This window comes from Leuresthes tenuis, unplaced genomic scaffold (genome assembly GCF_036924035.1).
Source record: "Leuresthes tenuis unplaced genomic scaffold, fLeuTen1.0.hap1 SCAF_4, whole genome shotgun sequence".
Lineage (NCBI taxonomy): Eukaryota > Metazoa > Chordata > Actinopteri > Atheriniformes > Atherinopsidae > Leuresthes > Leuresthes tenuis.
Window position 1 is genome coordinate 23,505,735 of NW_027325358.1, and position 16,637 is coordinate 23,522,371.

The 16,637-nt window shown below is 40.4% G+C and overlaps 1 protein-coding gene across 2 annotated transcripts; it reads left to right on the top strand.

Annotated features, from left to right (window-relative positions):
* The first annotated feature begins 1,821 nt into the window (after nt 1–1,821).
* Nucleotides 1,822–12,776, top strand: crmp1 (collapsin response mediator protein 1). Of its 2 annotated transcripts, none has more exons than XM_072383312.1 (14): nt 1,822–2,348; nt 3,982–4,070; nt 4,749–4,933; nt 5,031–5,195; nt 5,674–5,735; nt 5,839–5,919; nt 6,613–6,681; nt 6,765–6,885; nt 7,012–7,168; nt 8,506–8,647; nt 8,732–8,902; nt 10,035–10,214; nt 11,198–11,363; nt 11,475–12,776. In XM_072383312.1, the coding sequence occupies exons 1-14, from the start codon at nt 1,998–2,000 to the stop codon at nt 11,564–11,566; spliced, it is 2,031 nt and encodes a 676-aa protein (XP_072239413.1). In that variant the 5' UTR covers nt 1,822–1,997; the 3' UTR covers nt 11,567–12,776. The 2 variants fall into 2 exon arrangements, with proteins under 2 accessions (XP_072239413.1, XP_072239414.1); XM_072383313.1 differs by lacking the exon at nt 1,822–2,348 and adding an exon at nt 2,935–3,189.
* The last annotated feature ends 3,861 nt before the right edge of the window (nt 12,777–16,637 follow it).

Here is a 16,637-nt window from a genome sequence, read left to right on the forward strand (position 1 = left end):
CAAGCGTGACATGAAAGGTAAGGTGAGGAATCTGCAATGACAAGAGTGAACCTGGAAACTAAGTACTGTGGGGAGGTGATTAGTGACGAGGTGCAGCGGTGGAACAGAAACAGGTGACAGGGGGAAAAACATGACAGAAATGAACCAAGAACCTGAAAACATGACAAAACAAAACTCAAAACGTGACAAACAGCTCTGTTCTGACACGTTAAACCTTGTCATTTTGTCCTGTGAGTAAAAACTTATCCAAAAAATGCAGAGGCAATGTGAGAAAAAGCACAAGTATATCCTTAAGGCTTCCATAGGAATGAAAAGGGAAAGTATCAACAAGGTGCTTCTTATCAAATTTCCTTTATTAATTGTGATCACCTTTATAAAAGCAGATGTTTGTGCAGTTTACTGTTCTGGAGTATTTGGGTATGTGTTAACATGATGCAAAAGAGGAAAGCATCATTGAAACTCAAGGAGCAATTATTGCTGCCCATCAACATGGGAAGGGTTCTAAGACCTTTTCAAAACCACTTGGAGTCCAACATTCATTGGTGAGAAAGATTATTTACAAGTAGAAAACATTCAAGACAGTTGTAAATCTTCAAAGGAATGGCAGCAAGTTCACCCCAAGGTCAGACCAATCAATGTTCAGAGAAGCAGCAATTAACGCAGACATTCCTCAGTTAGCATGATAAATGTGAAGGTCCATGACACTACAATTAGAAAAAGACTGAACAAGTGTGTGCGATAAGAGAAAAAGAGATAAAAGAGCGTGTGAGGAAAAAATCTGAAGAAGCCACAAGAATTCTGGTATAATGTTTTTGGAGAGACATGATCAAAGCAAAAAAAACTGAAGTGAAAAAGCTTTGAAATAGTTGGTGACTGATGTCTGAAAAGGCTGTATGTGCTGTTTATGTGCTGCATGTGCTGTGTCTATAAAGGGAGACTATGAGGTTCCAGGTCAAAAGCTATGTTGGCCTACACTAAGTTGAGAATGTCTCTCACATGGCCTGAGTTAGCATGGAGACTGATCACTGAGATGTTGGGAGAAGCTATAATATAATATGACCCTACATGAGCCTCAAATCATATACTTATGGCGATACATGACTGCTGCATGTTGATTTTATGCATGAATTAATCAGACAGTTACTGAGAAGCGGTCAAGTTATCACTTTGTGATAATTTTCTTATAATTCACGATCATTGAAAGTATCAGGTCAAGATGTTGTTCCTCTTGTTATACTGTAATACAACTACTTCTAATGACAGGGATTTTAGCCACATAATTTGTGTATGTGCTCCAAGTTATCTGAATTGCAGATGTTGTATTTGTGATTGTGCTCTGTTGGAGCTGTCCATCTGCACAGTACTGAAATACATCTGCTTCCCAGCTGCAGCCTCTTTCACCCATTGCCTGAATCCCTAAAGAAAATTGAATGAATAATCTCTTAATGCCTGGAGCGACATTTTAATCCTCTGTGATGCACATCAGCAGGCATACCACAAGCATGTACTGTACTCTATCTCACCAGTTTTAGCACAGTTACACTTACTGAAGTCTACTCTCCAGATTTTGAGGAGCCCATTGTGTGGCAGTGGGAGCTAACGGATGAAGCTCATTGACAGTTTACATCCCCCTTCTTGGCCCCATGCAGATGTGGGCAAAAAGATGGCACATGCTGTATTAATCCGATGATGGCATGAGCTGCTCACGCACACACGGAAAGCAGGCTTGCTCTCATTTCTACTGTGTAAGAAAGTAGTTCTGCTGCAGGAATGCTACAGTTTGAAATTAGTTCACACAGCAGCCCTTTTAAAACTGGAACATTGCATCATTTGTGTGCATGTAGAGGAAAGAGAGGAGCCGCTTTTTACACCTCACAGCATCGACTGAGTGCGCTTGCCTGAAAAGGCGTGACTGTGACCCGGTTTGACGTAAAACAAGCCAAATTGTCCGTGCCGCTTCAGATTGGGGGAAGTTCAAGTCTCCCGTGGAAGCCATAATGTCTGACTGCAGGAGGCAGTGGAACCGGGAGGATGAGCTCCCGGTCTACCTGGCGGGGCCGATCACCACCGGGCCGAACCAGCGGAAAACCTACGGGATGTTCAGCTCTGTGGAGGGAGCGTTCGAGAGCAAGACCATAGACTTCGATAACTACGCGGTGGGGAGGAAAGGGAGCCGCACACCGAGGAGTGGGAGCCGGGAGAGGCTCTTGGACACTGGTGACCCCACGGGGAAGACGCCCGGCGAGACCCGAGAGTGGTCATTGACCAACTCGCCCGGGGAGACAGACGATGCGCAGAGTGGTGTTGAAGTCAGAATTTCATCTGGAAAGGAAAGCCCAGATGGAAAGGTACCCTCCATATTGACGCCCTGGCTCTGTGGCCTAGTTTTTGAAGGCTATTCTCAGTAATTATAAGTACATACATAGTAGGTACAGTAGTAAACGCCTCTCGATACCACAGGTAGACCCTACTACTGGCTTTATTAGAAAAATAGTTGGAACTAATGATTGTTTTATTTATTTTTTTATTTTTTATGAAAGTAGCCAGTAATTAAATTTTCAACCATTATTAGTGTGCAGAAATTTTGTATTGTCTTAATAATTCCTTACAAATAAGATCTAAGACAATGCCTCCGTTTGCATAAATGATTAATTTGTGCTGCATTGCAGTTTGTTTATTTTAGTGTGCGTGTGATTACGGAGCTAAAACGAGACCCCCCCCCCCCCCCCCCCCCCCCCAAAAAAAAAAATACGCCAGGGAGATCCAACATATTTCTGTGGTGCTGAATTGGACAGCGACAGACAGACTGCTGTCTCGCATGATGTGTATGCGTGCGCGTGTGCACGGAGGAGATGCGTGTACACTTCGTATACACCCTATTTCCTTTTATTCCCCCTGGGCGCCACCAGGCAAATGCTCACTTTCCGCACGCGCTCAATCGCATGCAGACTCGTCGCTCGATTGTCACTTGCGCGCGTCACGCAAACCGACGCAGCCGTACGGCGGCGGATTCATCGTCCTCATCTTTTCCACAGCGAAAGAATAGCCTAACTAATTCATATCTATAGAGAGACAAAGAGCCAAAGAGCGCATCGCAGGGCGCCGGAGCTGACTGCCAGGGGGCAGAGCGACAGGGAGAGCATGTCTGGGACCAGTTATCTGGAGAATAACAGCATCCCCCACCTGACGGTAAGAGATTCGGCCTGGTCTGAAACGACCAGCTTGTGGAGAGGCTCTCTTGTATGCAAATCCCTGCTGCAAGGCTAAAATGGGATTAAATTCTTAGTGTATGCCAAGGAGCAGAAGGCCCTTTCAAGTATGTGGCTTCTTTGTAGGACTGCAACTGCAAAGACAGGTGACAGTTTTCTGTCAGTGTGTCCAATAGTGCACGTAGTCATTCTCCTGGTTGGATAGTGTTGTATAATCCCTGTCAATGGGATTAGATCGGTTGGCGTGACGGTTGGAACTAGAAACGCTTGCATTAAGCATGAATGTGGTCAATGCTTTGTGTATTATTAGTTTATAGGCAGCTGGTATGCACACTTTGAATTTTTGTAAGCATAGTCAAAATGGTGATAATTCAGTGTGCTGTCATGGACTATCACTGGTTACCATGGATACCTACCATCTTCTCAATGCTGTTGCCAGGCACCCTCCATACAGAGGGTGTGGAAACACAGTAGTCTGAGAAAAAGATGCTGATTTTAACACTGTGTCCTTAATCATTCTGCAAGGAATTGTACATATAAACCAAAACTACAGTATGTTACTAAGAGACTAAATCAAACTGAGCTGAAACCCTATTAATATTTACTTGGATCCTGCCCATGCACAGCACTTGCATGACGATGCAGATTTTTCCTTCTCCAATAATTGTATATTACTATAAGGTCGTGGATTACTTAACTGGTTTTGCAGTATATCAGAATGCCAGCATTCAGTTTAACCCCTCCTCTTTCTCCCTGTGCTACTCCCCTGCAGAATGAAAGGCTGCTGATCAAAGGGGGACGAGTGGTGAATGATGACCAGTCTTTCTATGCAGATGTCTACATTGAGGATGGGCTCATCAAGTGCGTATGGAAAGATATTACAGAAGTGTATTACTGGACTGTGCAAAAGTCGTGAGCAACTCCTAATACACTGCCTAGAAATAGAAAATAGGTGCAGTATATATATGGCAAGAAAAATAAATTGTTTGTATAATTCTAACTTAAAAGTCAATATTTCTAATGCCATTTCTAATGAGGCTTCAGCAAACAGTAAATGGAACAATAAAGTCCACACGTTTTTCAGATACTGTTCATCTGCTGTTGTAATTTTTTTTAAGCCTGCCACTTATCCTGTCCTCTCAATATATTTCAGGAAACACCTTCCACCATGTTGGGATATGCCAAGTGTTTAAAGCTATTTGGGAATCAATTTGTTGGTGCAAATATTCCTGTTAAGTTGCATTATGCTTGGCAAAAAAGACCTAAAGAAACTATTTATTTCTCTGATAAGTTGTCTGTTACGTGTAAACAAAACTCTGGTTCATCTCTTCATCTGAGTTTGGGCTTTGGGCGGCTTTAGACTTTTGTACAGTGCTACAGAGGTATTAATGCTGGCTTTCAACTGCTCAACCTCCGTAACCATATAATTTCCCTTCTGTGGGATAATTTCCCACATATATCTTTTTCATCATCTCTGCCCCTGCTCCTTTCCACTTGTCTCTTCTCTTTTGTCCTCTTCATGTTTCCAATCATTGGCAGTCAGGTGGGGGAGAACCTGGTTGTTCCAGGGGGCGTTAAGGTGATTGAGGCCAATGGCCGCATGGTAATACCTGGGGGGATAGATGTCAACACATGCTTGATGAAGTCCTACCTGGGCACAAACCCGGTTGATGATTTTCTTCAGGGAACTAAGGCTGCACTTGCTGGAGGAACCACCATGATCAGTGAGTAGACGCCTAGATACAGGCAGCACATATCAGCAATAGAATAATATGCCCGATCAAGCATTGATCCTAACCTTTAACCCCTCTAACCCCTCAGTTGATCATGTGACCCCTCAGCCTGGTGACAGTCTTTTGGAGGCATTTGAGCGCTGGCAGGAGGCTGCAGATAAAAAGGCGTGCTGTGATTATTCCCTGCATGTAGATATCCCCCAGTGGAATGAAACTGTTAAGGATGAGTTGGAGCTGCTGGTGCAAGACAAAGGTAAGCTACAACAGTTTTTAGCTTTTTCTTTTATACCTCAGAGATGGAGTCAATTGCTGTAATTCTTCTTTCAATTGCTAGTTTGGACACACTTCACAAGAACATCAGGGACCAATTTAAAGGGAATTTGGCCAAATGCTGAACACTCTTAAATCCAAGGCGCAGTGGAGATCCATTGTTTGCGTTATAATACTGCTGTGGAGGCAGTGCAGAATTTTTGCCTGTAATCTTTTTTAGTAAAAAGAAAAAATCTTTCTAATAGGGCAGCTACAAAATAATGCACCATTCGAGCCAAGGCAGGTAGCTGCTTGTGTGTTCTTCAGTTTGGCTGAGTTGTATTTGCTCAGCTGTTAACCACAGACAAGCATTGCTTTATAGATAGGATGAGGTTGTTGATCAATTTAAAAATTTGCATTTATCTTTGCATTAATTCCCTTTTATCACATTGTCATTATCAAGCCATTTCCACTGTTGTCAGGTATCAACTCCTTTCAAGTGTACATGGCTTACAAGGATGTGTACCAGATGACAGATTCTCAGGTATGGCTCCTGATCACTAACACTAATTTCCAGAATTAAATTAGTGAGTTTGCAAACCTTCCTCTCACAATCAATCTCTCTTCTGCGCTCGTAATTACCACAGTTGTACGAGGCTTTCTCCTTCTTGAAGCTGCTGGGTGCCATGGTGTTAGTTCATGCTGAAAATGGGGATCTGATTGCTCAGGTAAGTGCTGCAGTCTCTTGCTTTTTTTATCTGTGTTCAACCTCCACTGCAGTTGAGTTATGTGCTTGTTACATAATTCACCATCTCTTAAAAGGAGAGATAGAGGATTAATGCTGCTTCAGCAACCACAGAGGATGACAGGTTTATCTTTGGCCTCTATTACTGTTGAACATTATTATACAGATGATGATGATGACGATGATGATGTAATGGTGATAAGGACATTAAAGATGATGATGATGATGATGATAATACTGGTAACAGTGAGGGTAAGGAGATTATGGTCCAGTTTAGGGGGATAATTATGAGTGTATGTGAGAAAAAAATCAGGATGATAAATGGTAATGGAAGTGCTGATGAATGATGATGACATGCTGGTTAACACAACCATCCAATAGGAAGAAAATATAGGTTGCAGAGTCAGGTTTTAATCCCAATTTAGCAGTGCTGCAGCCAGCATTGTCAGAAGCACTGTCTCTGTCCTCTCTGCCCTCTGTCCTCCAACATGAGTTCCACACTGTACACCAACATTTCAGAATTACAGTTCTCCTTTGAAGTGACAGGGCATGAAATTTTAACTTTACTTCCCTGAGATACCATCAGAAGCACTAAAGCATGAGTTGACATATACCGAAAGCAATGCGGACAGTGAATGTATCGAATATGACGACAATTCTGCAATTTGTGTTAAAGGAACAGAGAAAAATCCTTGGAATGGGAATTACCGGTCCCGAAGGCCATCCTCTGAGTCGTCCTGAAGAGGTGATTGTCATACATCCCCCCTGTACAATAGTTTGTCTATCGCTGAGCCGTTCTGAAGTCTTCTTTATTTACTTTCCGTGCAGTTGGAGGCCGAGGCGGTGTTCCGTGCAATCACTCTTGGCAATCGTGTGAACTGTCCCGTCTACATCACAAAAGTGATGAGCAAGAGTGCAGCTGACACTATCACTCAGGCCCGGAGAAAAGGTGTGTCCAACTCTCTTTTCTTTTCTTTTAAATGAAAATTCTTAATAATGAAATATGCCTTTCTGTGTTTTGTAACAGTCTCTTTGGAGTATGAAATTTACTGTTATCAACTGTCATTTTATATAGGTTCTGTGGTGTTTGGGGAGCCAATTACAGCAAGCTTAGCAACTGATGGCTCCCATTATTGGAGCAAAAATTGGGCCAAAGCAGCTGCTTATGTGACCTCTCCACCTTTGAGTCCTGACCCCACAACCCCAGACCATCTCCACACGCTGTTGGCCTGGTATGACTCAAGCTTCTTCAATGAATATCATTTAAAATTAGCTATTTATTGTATATTATGCCAGTGTTTTATGGCCAGACATCCCAACACTTTATATACTTTATCTTGTTCAGCTTACAGTAGAATACATGAACATCTGAACATGTCAAGTGTCAAATGAACTGACTGTTGTGAGGTCATTTCAATTTAGCCACAACCTCCGCACAATGTTAAATGCAAATTAGATAGGTGACAGCAAAGGAGATACTCACAGGGATATAATTCATGCTGTTACATACTAATTTGGTATTCATGCCACAGACAGCTGTTACTGTGTCTGGTCAGCCTCGGTTTTGCAGAGAGGCATATGGAGAAAAGGTGAAAGTGTGGAGAGAAGAAGGATAGGGAAAACAGAAGGCGAGGGAGACTTGATTATAATGGACTTTGTATTCATCTACAGATCAATTGAACTGTGTATAAACTACAAAATAATGTTAAGACAAAGTTGTAATCCAAACATGAGGAGGGATACAGTGCACAAGAATTAATCCACCTTTGCTCTCACAGACAATACACACATAAGCCCTCAACTTCCAGCTGCACATTTTTGACTGTCCTTGATTCCATAAATAGAACAGAAACCAGAGTCTCTCATCATCTGTTGCCTTGGCTACCCTCCGCCTTCACCCCCCCCTCCTCTGTTCTTCTACCATTCTTCTGCAACTCTGACTTCTCAAGGCGGGTCCATGCTGTCACCCCTGTGTGTGATACCACTCTTGTCTTTGAGCCTCTCCTTCAATGATAGAATCTAATTTTAGTTTCCTCTTTAGAGAGTCGAGCACTTTTTGTCAGTGAGGCCCATTATATCGCTGTAATAAATGCTCTCTTGACATTAGGGTGATGATCCCGCAGCTCATAATCATAAAGTAATCACTATAATTAATAAGTGAATGATAAGCCACACATCAGAAATGATGATCTTCGTAGCTCTCTATCAGTCAGATGCAGCCACTTGTATGTGTTGCTGGCAGTATTTGTTTAAGTAATGTTATTTAATGTTTAATGCACTGGAGCTGCAGCCTTGTGGCAGCATTCTGACTAGACCAGCTGGCTAATTTTACACCCCAGACCATAACATGACATGCACTTTAAATCACAAACTCAACAGGGACACCTGGTGGCTAATTTAAAAAAATGTCTGCCCTTGTGACTGTTCTCCAGATTGAATTTATTTTGCACCTTTCTTTGCCCACTGATCACCCTTTATCTGATAATTTAAGACATTGACAATTCTGCAGTGGACATATTAACATTTGACAGTTTAATAAATACGTTGTTACTTTGTCTTGTGGACATAGTGGGGACCTCCAGGTGGTGGGCAGTGCTCACTGCACATACAGCACTTCCCAGAAAGCGATCGGTAAAGATGACTTCACCTTAATCCCAGAAGGAACCAATGGAGTAGAGGAGAGAATGGGCTTTGTGTGGGACAAGGCTGTGGTGAGCAATGAGTGCATGAGTGTTTGTGGGGTGTTTTTGTGTGTATCTGTGTGTATTATTCTTAACATTCTCTCTGTCACCCAGGCCATGGGGAAGATGGATGAGAACCAGTTTGTGGCAGTCACGTCAACTAATGCAGCTAAGATCTTTAATCTGTACCCACGTAAAGGGCGCATAGCTGTGGGCTCTGATGCTGACATCGTCATCTGGGACCCTGATAGCATCAAAACCATCACTGCCAAACTCCAGCAGTCGGTGAGAATGCATAGAAAATATGGCAGAGGAAAAGGAAAGATCATGAAAAAAGGGAGGATTCATATGTTAAGTGTGGAGGAGGCACATTGAAATGTTGAAATGATGCTGCTTTAAGGGGATAGAGAAGAAAATAAATTCGGATTTACCTTTGGTGGCACCTAGCATTTAGATTTTGAAAATGTACAAATCCTTGCAACCAAAGAAACTGCTGAAAAAGCAATGGAAAATTAGCTGTACCTCGATAGGAAGTAAACCAGTGTATAGTGTTTGCTCAATGGGTTGTAGATTATCGAGGCATTTTTTCTCTATCTTTGGGCAATATAGATGCGGCTCCATATACTGCACTTTAAATTGGGGTTGCAACAGATATCTTATAGCAACAAATCCCCCGGCTGATACAGCCATATTGCTCATTTGTTCATACTCTTAAATAATAACCATGACAATTCCCTGTAAAGTGCCGCCCCTACAAGTAATATACAAATAATTTGTTGAGGGGGCCACACAGTCCTCAAGAAAGCTCTTTTAAACCTTCCTAATAATTTTTCGCTGATTGAAAATGGGCCGACTTGCTGTCCTCCAAAAAGCATTAGGTCTGGAGATGATGCTACACGTTAATCAAATGCTGACTGCCACCTCATCAGTCACCAGATCAAATCTGGACAAGTTTGCACAGCAAATTGATGCATTGAAATTAAGCATTTAAATTCACCAGAGCACCATCATAGGGGGGAGTGTGGCTTAAGCAATTTGGCATAATGGAAAGAAAATGTTAAACAGTTAAACAATTGATGTATTCAGTCTGTTCTGCATCTCACAAAGGCTCCTCATCCAGCCTGGTGCCAGCTTTACAATATAATCCCCCTTCATCCCTCACCCATTCAAGGCTACCATCTTGCTACCCACCTTACTGTATCTATAGTATCACTCCTTGTTAAGCCCCAATTCTTCCACTTATTCATCAACCATCGTCTCAACAGCTACAATCTACTAAGCCCTGTGACAAATCGTTTGTTCAGTTATCCTTCACATAGCAGGATATTAGTGCTTTCGGGTAGAAGGGAAATGCAAGAATTCTCTTTTGTGTCTCTGCTTAATTCTCCTGTCTCGTAATGTTTCCCTCTCCACACAGGCTGCAGAATATAACATCTTTGAGGGTCTGGAGTGTCGCGGCGGCCCAGCGCTGGTGTTGAGTCATGGTCAGATAGTTTATGACGGTGGCAAGCTGCAGACTCAGCAGGGCACTGGTCGATTTATTCCACGCAAGCCCTTCCCAGACTATGCTTACCAACGTGTTAAGTTCAGGAATCAGGTAGGCTGTATGGACCATTTGTAAAACAATTCTTAAGCAACATTAAGCTTGAAAAGTGCCCCTGAAAGGTTAGGTGGGCAATAACTTTCTCTATATTTCGATTTTTCCTCATCTTGGGTATTAATGTCATGATAATATTTTGCATGTAGTTATCCCTTTGAACTGTTTTATTGGGTTTAATGTGATTTAGGAAAACACAATTAATTAAAGATTTTGTATTGATTCATTCTGTCATTTGTAGTCATTCTGCTCTTGAAAAAGAACAGTCAAAGCACTGAAAATGTTGCCTTGACATTCAAGGTAATAATGAGAGGATTTTAATTTCCTCACAACTTTTGCAAGACATTTAAAGGTTTGAAAAAGACTTTTGTGTCCTTATGGATGAATGACACAACAGTTTAATTGGAACAGGATCCATCTGTAGAGAAACAGGTGTCTTTGGTTCCAAAATGATAACAGAAAGGAGAAGTAATGCAACACAGTGTTGTCATGTTCTGACATCAAGTTCAAAATGAGCTAAACCGATACCGACAGAGAAATAATTGAAGTTTGATATATTCATGGGGTTTAAATGTTTTGCAATTTCTTGCTTTCTGTTTTTGTTCTTAGAAACATTACGTAGTCCTATGAGTAAGTTTTAGGTATCAAAACAAAGACGGCTGGAATGTGAGTGAAATGTGCTTTTGTCTATTATCTGTCCCAGTAGTTTGAATATCTTTGTCGCTTTAGGTAGAAGCAGCTAACTGAAACCATTACCTTGGGTTCAGGGAATTTGAAACTGTCATTTCAACCATGTCTTTGAATTGATGAACAAACAAATTCATAATTTACTCAAAAGATAGGCCTAATACGTTTTCATCAGAGAGGATTCGAGTAAACTATAAATTAGCTCATAGGGGCTGTGTTATGGTGAAGATTGGTTACAGGATATTTGCTTTTGAACAGGTTTGCTTGTTTTGTGTCTGTGTTGATGTTCCATCCAGGTTAAGAGCAAGCAGGGTGTCACTCGCGGTATATACGATGGCCCAGTGTACGATGTTGTTCCAATCCCTAAGTACATTACCCCTGCTCCATCAGCCAAAACGTCTCCCACCTCCCACCAACCAGCACCAATACGCAATCTTCACCAGTCCAACTTCAGCCTTTCAGGTTAAATTTAACAAACTTTGAATATACAGCTCCATTATTCAGCTTTTTTTTGCAAGTGATAAAAAGGTTCTGAATATCTGTTTAACATTTTGCTTTGTCTTCATTTCTCAGGTGCTCAGATTGATGACATGGTCCCTCGTAGGTCTGGCCACCGCATCGTAGCGCCGCCCGGTGGTCGCTCCAACATCACCAGCCTTGGCTAAACATGTCGCTGTGCACAAAGTGTGGCTGGGTTGGGGTTTGACCTCTTGAGTGTGTGCGCGAATGTATGTGCTTGCCTGAGAGTAGGAGCACACTTGTACGAATGAATTCCTTCGTATTTTTTGGTACAATCATTACACACTCCTTGATGACCATTATGATTTTATCAGTTTGGAATGGTCATTTGAAATAAGCACACTGATATCTCCAAGAAAAAAAAAAAGTCTGATTCACGATCAGCGTTGTTTGAATCTATGAGAAACTCACTATCAGGACACACTTATGCACAAGCATATAAAGGTCTGGCATTTGACCCCCTCCACGCACCCAACACCACCCCAGGGGTTTCGTAACCCTTTCCCCCCTCCTCTTGAGCATGACTTCTGGTTTATTCCTCCTCACCTTCCATTTCTTATTATGTGAGTCTGCTCAGATTTGGTGCTCCTTTTCAACCACCTGGTGGATAGTTGAAGAAATATCAAATGTTTTTTTTTCTGTATCTGATTTAAACATTTTAGCTGTTTAGAATTTTATGTGACTCAAATAGATCACTTATACATATTGCATGGACAAATCCTTACATGTTGCACTCCTTGTGTGTGGTTGTTGCAATGACGAAGCACTTAAAATGGTTGTCAAAGCGCATTTGTACTCAACAGCACAAATGTATTCTTGTACTCGTGAGTGTATGCTTTAAATATGTGATGACATTCACTGTGGTCGGGGACAGCTGGTATTAGGTTCAAAACATATTAATTCATTATGATGTTACAGTAACCGCAATAAAAGCAGCGTGAGTCTCCCTCTACCAGCTATCATATGCAAATGTGTCAATGCTCTGCTATAAAGTGTGTAGATCAGTAGTTGAAGGGAAACGAGTGCTGAATTAAGTTCTCCACAGATGTACTTACATAATAGGGTTTCACAGAAAAGACTTCCCAGTGTGCATCACATTTTTCTGCCGATCACCGTTAGTTTGTTCTAACATCTGAGGTCGCTGCTGCAAAACGGCTTCAGCTCCCACTGCTGCTCTTTAAGACTTCCCTGCTAATCTTTTTAACCTGTTTTTATGTCATTCGAATAATTCTGGGATCTTTTCTTCACTGCGGTTCACTTAGTGTTTCTGTGCTGCTCCGTTTTTCTTGCTGTTGTCTGGTGTCTCCAATGAAACCATCTAATATCAATAAAGACGACTGTTGTCCAGAATGACGGTAAAACGAACATTCCTTTGGGTTGAGTACTAATTCTTACGTCCTGTCTCATACCACATCTCTGTCCTTGAAGCAAAAACTTTCCAGAACAATTTCTGAACCAAAATCTGACTCTTAAAGTCAAATGAAATGTTTAGGAGAAAAAATAAATAAACACAAAAGGTTGTGTGTTGGGCTGTGAAAGACTTACAAACTGTCCAGAGTGTACCCTACCTCTTGTCCAATGGCAGCTGGATCGGCCCCAGCCCAGAGTTTGATTAAGCGAGTAAAGAAAATGGATGAATGGATGAATAGATGTGTGTGTCAGTTGGTCAGAATGCATGTAGTGTCTGATATGTGATCATTATGAAAAGGACAGACTGCTGCCATTATCCAGAAGATTTAATCTGTATGTGACTTTTATTTCCAACAAATATCTGGAGAGTATACACAGGTTCAAATATAGTGCTTTGTTCTTCAATGCGAGCCTCACTGACTCTGTGATAAGGGGTTTTCCATTGTCCAATCCTCCTAAAGATAGTTCGGTTCAAGCTGTTGATCATTTGCATATCCACCTTAGTCTTGAAAAAATCAGGATATCTGGTTTGCATAAAGATTTCAATTAGCCAGGAAAACCACATTAACATACAATATTTTGTAAATTCCATGTGAGATGGTCAGAGCCTCATGCCAACAGCCGTCAAAAAAATCCTGTTAAGACATTCAGAGTGAGGAAAATTTGAATATTAGCATTAATAATGATACTCTAAAGAGAAAGAAAAAGTTAGAAAAAATCCAATGAAGAATGAAGCACGAGAGAGAGCAATTATTTGCACCACGTATTGGCATTTATTTCACATCTCAGGAGCTTTTAATTGTGTTGTAATACTGCATAACCTTTTCAATGTTATACCATATTTTATTTGAAAGTGATTTGATAGGAAAGTGAGAGAGAGACAAAGGGTGATGACATGCAGCAAAGTGCCTCAGGCTGGGACTCAAACCTGAGCAAGCTGCATCAGGAACAGCCTGATTGAATCTCCGGTTGAATCTCCTGTAGCCCCTATAATACCTTTGACATACAAGTTTTACTTGCTATTTTTGTAAGAAAACTCTATCAAGAACTCTTTGATCTGAGCTCAAATGTTTTGAATGGAATTTGTGAACACACATGAATCATCATACTTTGACCCTGAGAAAGCTGAGGGGTTCGGGGGATCATGATCCACTTTGGAAAATGTTAAAATGACCCTTTAAATTATGATATTTGTGAAAACGAATAAATTATAGACAGATTGCAGTAATGGAATGAAAATACTGTACTTTGTAAGTATCAGAATAAGGTTAAAGTACATGTGCTTCATCATAAAGCATAATTTTTCTCTATTGTTCAATATTCACAAAATGTGACTTTCTTTAGCTAGTTACTCTGAAATTAAGTTTTTTAAAACACAAAATGTTTGAAGCTTCTAAAATATTGTAAATTGCTCTGTTCAAGATTACATTTCGACAAAAACAGAGCGTAAATTTTGAGTTACAAGGTTACATCAATTTGAATAACATAAAATGTCAGAACAAACAAACAAGGCACTGAAAAATATAATCCAACTTGGGTCCAAAATCCAATTTTGGTGTTTGTGTTAAAATTTTCCAACTTGGCGACTGAATAGTTTAATTCCTCAGTTGTTACAGAAGTGAAATTCTGAACTGACTGACCCAAGCGACAGGAGAGAACTTTAAGAGCTTCCTGACTTTGTACTGAAATAATTATTTTTCTCTCCATTTTTTTCACAACTTAGAGAATGAGGCTGTAAGCATGCTGTTGACCACATTAAAGCTAGCTGAGAGCAGGGGCATCTAGTGTAGGTAATCTGATGTTTATTTTTGTAATCTTAGTTTGAATTCATGTATTAAACTTTAGAGCTGCGGCACCCAGGAAATGTGCTGACAAAGACCAAAAACTATCATTTGTCAGAGCTACTGTCAAATTATTGCAACAGGTATGAGAGAAAGACAAAAAAATCCCACATGCAACTGTTCCAAAACAGAGAGGCAGCGTGTCAAAACTTGGGAACAAATGTCAGCTGACCACTCACAAAATCAGATGAATTGTATTCTTTGAGGCTCAGACTTGATGTGCCTCATATTTAAAATTTTTGCCACCGGGTGCCACTGTTTGCATTGTGAGTTTGTCGGAGCGGCACACATCGACCATAAATGTTACATACAGTTTGAATGGGTGAGTGGGATTTTTCAATCAGATTTTTACGACTTTCATAGTGTTCACAGGAGGGGAGGAGACCACAGGTTTAATCATCAGTAATCAGTGAAGCTTTGGTGAAAGTTCAACAAAGGAGATCTGATCAATTTCCTACACTTTTTCTTGCCACTGCATCCCTGCCACTGTCCTTCCTGCTTCCTTTGTCACCCAGTACACTAATCTTTTTCTTGTCATTGTACACCAACAAATTTATGTCAACCTTTCATTCGTCTGACCTCAATGAAATAGCAGTAAATGAAACAAAAAGGAGAACGCACTTAAGTTTGTGAGGAACACATTGTAAGTTGTAAAAAACAACAACATACGAAATGCTGAAAAGGGAAAAAAAGAAGCCAATGATAAACTTTGCCTTGAAAACAAGAGTACAGAAAAAATACAAAGAAGAATCAATTGTTTCAAAAGTAAATATCAAAGTGTAAGTGTAAGAAATTAATGCTTTCATGGACAAAGACTTCATGTAGGCTTTGGGTTTGGTAAAATAGCTGTGAATCTGTTCATTGCTTAAATAATTTAATTTAATAATTTAAATAATGAATATTAAATAATTAAGAGGGAATTCAGAAATAATTCAAGGAAAATTATTGTTGAATTCTTTGTTGAACAATTAAATAAAAGTCAGCAAGGTCTGGAGAAAAATTATTAAAAATCTAGGATGACTACATATTTATTCTCTTTTAAGATGTAGCATTTTCACAATCTGTTTGCAAGCAATTATCTTCATCAATGTATGTAATTAGTACAAATTGATATTAATTTGGCATCACTGAAAGATCTGTCTTTCCTTCCATATTTCATGAAATATGAAGAAAAAAAGATGTTCTTGTATACTTTATTTAAGAGTGAATAAACAAGACGTCTGACCTGCATCTCACTGCCAAGTGGACGACAGCAGTCGGTCTGCTCCTCTGTTCAACACTTCGATCTGGAGGAAGATATCCCAGCAAACAACCTGTGAAACTGTGCTTGCTATTGATTTTCATGTCTGGTTTTTGTCCATAGCTATTTCAATCACACTGTGCACCTGCAGTCATTAAGGGGGTTTTATAGAGCAAAATTACCCAACTGGAAGGTTTTTGGACAATTTTCTGATATTGTCATGTTTCCACATCATCTTGAAAGACATTCAGATATTTGTCCATATCATGCTACACACAATGCTCTCTACATTTAAACAAAAACAATTTCACTGACTTATTCTGTATCTAAGATACAATACTGAAAAGTCCTTTCGGTACAAATATTCAGACCCTGTACTTTGTACTTTGCTGAAACACTTTTGGCAGCACTAGAAGCTTCAAGTCTTCTTGGGATTTCTTCAAACTTGGCACACGTTTGCTTTGGAAATTTATCTCATTGTTGTTGTCAGAAACGTTTAAGCTTCAGCAGGTTGTCTGGGGAGCATCTGTGCACAGCCATTTGAAAACTTTCTTTATTTTACTCTTGAGGTTTAAAATCTCTATCTGTATCTCCGAGATCCCTTAAGAGGACATTTGTTGTGATTTGGCACTATTGGCAAAACTGAATGGAATTGCCAAGACAGACAGCAGTTCAATTAGTATGTGGACATGCATATAAAAGAATGATAGTGTGCCTTTCTTCATT

Coding starts and splice junctions, on each gene's coding strand:
- crmp1 (XM_072383312.1), top strand. CDS start 1,998: ATGTCTGACTGCAGGAGGCAGTGGAACCGGGAGGATGAGCTCCCGGTC. Junction 4,934..5,030: donor TGGAGGAACCACCATGATCA/GTGAGTAGACGC, acceptor CTAACCCCTCAG/TTGATCATGTGACCCCTCAG. Junction 5,736..5,838: donor ACCAGATGACAGATTCTCAG/GTATGGCTCCTG, acceptor TAATTACCACAG/TTGTACGAGGCTTTCTCCTT.